The sequence below is a fragment of the Seriola lalandi genome, unplaced genomic scaffold (assembly GCF_002814215.2).
Source record: "Seriola lalandi dorsalis isolate HSWRI2012SDOR001 ecotype SW California unplaced genomic scaffold, Sedor1 jcf7180002054557, whole genome shotgun sequence".
Taxonomy (NCBI): domain Eukaryota; kingdom Metazoa; phylum Chordata; class Actinopteri; order Carangiformes; family Carangidae; genus Seriola; species Seriola lalandi.
In genome coordinates, this window is record NW_019525110.1 from 62,058 (window position 1) to 67,856 (window position 5,799).

Genomic DNA, 5,799 nt, shown 5'->3' on the forward strand with positions numbered 1-5,799 from the left:
GTCTCCTTTTTACGGTTTGGCCGCGAGCTCGAGTTAAAAATAAAAATAAAGGTTATTTTTTTACTGCTTCACGCACTCTAGCCAACTGACGCTTTCACTCTAACTTTGAAGAAAAAGTGATTTGCACTCCTCCTTTGAGTGCTCACAGTTTGAAAAGTTTACATGTTATGTAAAAACAGTTCCTGTGTTTTGGAGAGAGCAGAAGTTTTCCTCCGTTTTATAGTTTGAATCACATTTCTACGTGCAGGTATGAGAGAGCTGGGTGACTCAGTAGAAAAAGGTGAAATTTTGTAGAAAAAGGGTGAAATTTTGTGGGTTTTTAAAGAAAATTCCAATGCATTCCTAATGCATTGTTTATTCCCAGTTTTTTGGGAATAACTTTGGGAAAAATTGGAATTTTAACTCCGCCCCGAGGCTCCGCCCCGAGGCTCCGCCCCGAGGCTCCGCCCCGAGGCTCCGCCCTGAGGCGCTCCTCTCAGCTATTCTAGCTGTAGAGGAGCTGAGAGGAGCTGAGCACCCGTGGCACTAATAAAGAGGTGGCGTAGCCTGAAGCTGGTGTATCAACATTTATTTTCTCATTTTAAAAACTGTTTGAGGACAAAATATAAATACATCTCTCCCACACCCATACCCACACACCCACACACACCCACCCACACACACACACACACACACACAACCCCTGCCCCTGATTCACAACAACCAACCATCAGAACCTGAACCATCAGATCCAGATTCAGAAGTTACACACAGAGCAGAGATGAAGGACAGTTTATACTGATGCTTCTCAGTGTCTCTCCAGCTGTGACACAGTGATCCAGATGTTGTCATCATGTCAGTCTGATATGAAACACAGTGAATCAGAGCAGCAGCTGGTCCATCAGTCTCTTCAGATTTCACACCTAAAAACACTTTAATAAAGTAATATCACAGGACAAAACGACTTTGGCAACTTCAGTCTGAACAAACTGGTTCAGTAAAGAAAAGTGAACATGTCTCTGTGAGACACTTAGATTTCCAATTCTCCTTGAGCACATCAAGAGCAGGACGAGCAGTGACAGATTTAATGGTAGAAGACAAAGGTCAAAGGTGACTGACTGACTGACTGACTGTAGAAACAGCAGTGAAACCATCAGGTCAACAGAAACATCTGGATCTCACACACTGATTCCAGATGTGAGGCACAACCAACATTTACATGCAGTCATCATGTGGGTGGAGCTTCCTGCTGCCTCCCTCTCATTCACTCACTGAAGGTTTAGGTGGAGAGTCACAGGGTGAGAGAGGGGGGTGTCACCTGAACCCCCGCCCCCCCAGCCCTTTTCTCCTGTTTTAGAAAATCTCATTGATCTGGTTGATTCATAGTGTTCAGCTGTTTCTTTCCCTCCTCGGAGGCAGTGATGGGTGTGTTTGTTTGTTTGTATTTACAGTCCTGAAAACAACAACAGGTACAAACAGAGAAGAAGAGTTCATGTTCAAATCTCTGCATCATCAGGTAACTTCCTCTAACACACCTGAATAAACCTAATTTCTCCTGGTGGCAACAAACTCCAAACATCATGTGACCGAACTGACTCATTCAAACTGAGTCAGTTTAAATCAGTTTGAATGAGTCAGTGTAAATGAATCAAATTAAATAAATCAATTGAAATGACTGGTTGTGTTGAGAGACTATGTGAGACTATGTCCTCGAGCAGCTTCATCCTGTCATGATGAACTGAGGACAGACTGACAGGAAGCTGGAGCTAGCTGTTTAACATGCTAACTCCAGCAGAAGAAGAGTTAACGTTGGTGTTTGTTTCCACCTCTGGAGACAGATGTTGGCGAGTGAAGGAGTGAAACTTGATTCTTCTACACTGGTCAGTAAACAGCTGCTAATGCTAACACTAGCTGCTTGTTGAAGTTAGTTTAACTGTTGACCAGCTGGACCAGTATCACCAGTGACTGTGATCAGACAGGAACCAGCTCCAGCTCTGACATCATCCTGATCTGTTACTGACTTGCAGTGTGTCTCAACCAGAGTCCTGCAGAGACCAGAGACCTGTTAGCTCAGTCTCTACAGCAGCACGTCACCTGGAGGCCTCAGGTACCTGATCATCAGCCGACAGACACACACCCCAGAGTGTGTGAGGGCGCAGAGATCTAACCCTTCTCAGTGATTAAATGTCACTGAACTAAATCAATCAATGTGTGTTAAAACAGGTCATAATCTGTACGTTTGTTATTGTCAACAAATCTGTAGAAAAGACCAACCCCTGAAGAAGCACGTCACTGCCACGAGCAACTGTTGGGACTATTTTCAGCAGCGGATTAACACACATTTGGAGATGTAGGGAATGTTTCTGGGAGCAGGACTGTGTGTGTGTATGTGTGTGTGTGTGTGTGTGTGTGTGTGTGTGTGTGTGTGTGTGTGTGTGTGTGTGTGTGTGTGGGTCTGATGTGTTGTAATAGATCCTGGACGGTGGAGGAGTACGGCTCAGAGAGAGGCTGTGATCAGTCTGTGTGCTGTTTGGTCTTTTCTTTGATTTGATCAACAATACAAATAAAAAATATCACCAGACTTTTGAATTTACAACATTTTAAAATTTTACTAACCCTAACCCACAACAATCAGGTGATCACACACACACTCACACACACACACTTATGTATATAAACATATATATGTCTATGTGTGTGTGTGTGTGTGTGTGTGTGTGTGTGTGTGTGTGTGTTGAGATTACAAAATGAACAGTGTCTGATAGGAAACCTGGACCTGGAGGTCTTGGTGCTGTGCTCCTGTACAGGTTCTGCTGGTCTCTGGTCCTGATTTTGGGTTCAGGTCTAACAGACCGTCAGAGTGTAGTGACCAGGACGTAAACAAGATGGAGGACAGGAAGTTCCCAGGAAGAAGCGGGTGCGTCTCTGAGTGGACGTCTGTCTCTGACTGTATCTCTGTCTCTTCAGAGGATCAGGATCGTCTCCATGTTTCTCCAGAGGAAGAGAAAGAGAGGAAACTGAGAGAGGAGAGAGATGTCTGCCCCTCCTCCTCCTCCTCCTTCTCCTCCTCTTCTTCTTCTTCTCGCTGTCTCTGTCGTGTCTTGGTCTGTGTTGCACCGTGGAGGACAGTGGGGGACGCTGTTAGGACGCTTTACCCAGCTCTATCTTCTTCTGGATCACTCGAGCAGAGTGGTAGATGAGAGAGTCGATGAGACCGGCCACTGCAGAACAGAGAGAGAGAGACAGAGAGAGAGAGAGAGAGACAGAGAGAGACAGAGAGAGAGAGAGAGACAGAGAGAGCGAGAGAGAGAGACACAGAGAGAGATAGAGAGAGAGAGACAGAGAGAGAGACAGAGACAGAGAGAGAGACAGAGAGAGAGACAGAGAGAGAGACAGAGACAGAGAGAGAGAGACAGAGAGAGAGACAGAGAGAGACAGAGAGAGCGAGAGAGAGAGACACAGAGAGAGAGAGACACAGAGAGAGACAGAGAGAGACAGAGAGAGCGAGAGAGAGACACAGAGAGAGACAGAGAGAGAGACAGAGAGAGGGAGAGAGAGACAGAGAGAGAGAGAGACAGAGAGAGGGAGAGAGAGAGACAGAGGGAGAGAGAGAGACAGAGAGAGAGAGAGAGACAGAGAGAGAGAGACAGAGACAGAGACAGAGAGAGAGAGAGAGACAGAGAGAGGGAGAGAGAGAGAGAGACAGAGAGAGAGAGACAGAGACAGAGACAGAGAGAGAGAGAGAAACACAGTGTCAGACTCTATTCAGATTTTTAATGATTATTAAAAATCTCACAGGGTGAGGTGAGGACAGAGACGCTGAGGACAGAGACGCTGACCTGTAAACACTCCTCCAATGATGGCACAGACTCCTGTCAGGAAGTGAGTGAATGATCTGAGCAGAGACAGACCAGGACGTTAGTCACATGAATGTTTAAATCAGCTGTTTCCACTTGACATTGATTTATTGATTATATATGAGAAAACACTGAGTGACATTTGAAGAAATGTGCTGTGTCGTTGAAACGCATTGAAAACATGTTGATTCTCTGACTCTCCTCATTCAAAAAATGAATGTGGATCAGGTGGTCTGTGGAGTTCAGGTGAGTCCTACCTGTGTTTCTCTGTGAACTTCACCATCATGGGCGACAGCTCGTACAGAACAAAGACTCCCGGCAGACCCTGGTCTCCGATCAGCCCGTTGGCCACTTTCTCATGTCTGGTGACAGAGAACTGGTTTGTTTTCACCACCTGCACAAACAACAACAACAACAGCAGCTCACCTGTTTGAATGAATGAATGTTAAAGTCAAACTGAAGATCATCTAAAAAAAACTGTTTAATGTGATAAGGTAACAAATATAACATTTAATTTGAACTCATCATGACAGAGGTCAGAGGTCAACATCAGGGTCAACAACATGAACATGGTGGACTCACCTCTCCGTCCGTTTTCACATAGATCGTAGGAACGATTTTCACAAAGTACTGATACATCATGGACGCTGTGGAGAGAGAAGAAGACACCTGTTGCCGTGACAGACCATCTGTTTGTCTCTGATCACACACCAACACAGTCTGACGCTGTGAGCTCCTCAATGAGACACCAGAGGGCGGCGCTCGTCTACGGTGGCCCTGAGAGCTCAGGGCACTGCAGACACACCTTCATCAGTTGGACAACACATGAGCTGCAGCTACAACACAACAGAAGTGTTTCCAGGGGACACTAAAAAGTGACGGACCCGGCTCGGGCTCCCTGTTAGCGGTGTTGGAAAATGAGCTAAAGGTGAGTTTGGTTCATTATGACGTCAACATCACATGATTCAGATGTTATTACTATTGTTAGCTTAGCCTCCGGGTCCATCACTTTTTAGTGTTCCCTGGAAACACTTCCTGTTGTGAGTATCTGCAGCTCATGTGTTCTCAGACTGATGAGGATGTTTCATGAAGTTGTTTGTGTTTTATCCGAGTGTTAAGCTTCAGGGCCACCGTAGTTTTCAGTCTCATTTTATATAATTTTATTTATATTTCCTACCAGCTGATGCTGTGACTGTGTGTTTGATCAATGTTTGAAAACTGGATTTTATTCATATTGAGCTCACACATATTCAACAGCCTCAAAGTGACACACTAAAAACTATGTAGTATTCCAACACAGGAGCACTGCTTGTTTTCTTGGTGGGGGGGTCAACAGGGGCCCTAAATATAATATATGACATATATGTCCCTATAAAGTGATATACTGTTATCACATAAATACATCTTCGGAGTTCTTAACATGTATGAAATACCTACAGTAAAATATGTATATATCTATATGATGAATGTTTGATATATATTTGATTTATAAGTTTATCAAAACAAGATACTTTATAACTTTTAATATAAATTTAAAAAAAGTTAAAGCTTTTTCTTAATTTTACACATATATCACATATGTATGTACATACATTTGCATATGGTTCAACAGGTTAACCCTACCATGGTTAATGAGGATTAAAGCTTTTTGTTAACATGATAAAAACATATACTGTGTAATTAGAAACGAGTATGTTAGACACAGAAAAACAGTCTGAGTATCAAAGATAAAGATTAAAGTTCTTATTGTTTTAAAGCTTCTCATGAAAACACTTTGAACGACTCTCTGTACAGATAGCTGCAGCTCTGTGTATTTTACAGTGTCAGACGTCATGTGATAAAAACCTGAGTCTCATGTTTTAAAGTCAAAGTGCAGTGTGTTTGTGCTGATGGTGAGAAGCTGAGAGAGCCGTCCCACAATGCCTTGCTGCAGCAACATTTAAAACCACAGCAGAGCCACATA

The 5,799-nt window shown here is 43.7% G+C and overlaps 1 protein-coding gene across 2 annotated transcripts in view; it reads right to left on the reverse strand.

Annotated features, from left to right (window-relative positions):
• Nucleotides 1–553: 553 nt before the first annotated feature.
• The window catches only part of ergic3 (ERGIC and golgi 3), a 21,521-nt gene continuing 16,275 nt past the window's right edge, over nucleotides 554–5,799 (reverse strand). For both annotated transcript variants that reach the window (XM_023415769.2, XM_023415767.2), the window contains 4 exons: nucleotides 4,419–4,483; nucleotides 4,094–4,230; nucleotides 3,819–3,874; nucleotides 554–3,200 (listed from right to left, as the gene is read on the reverse strand). In XM_023415769.2, coding sequence (XP_023271537.1) covers nucleotides 3,121–3,200; nucleotides 3,819–3,874; nucleotides 4,094–4,230; nucleotides 4,419–4,483 — 338 coding nt within the window. In that variant the 3' untranslated portion in view covers nucleotides 554–3,120. The remainder of the gene's footprint in view (nucleotides 3,201–3,818; nucleotides 3,875–4,093; nucleotides 4,231–4,418; nucleotides 4,484–5,799) is intronic.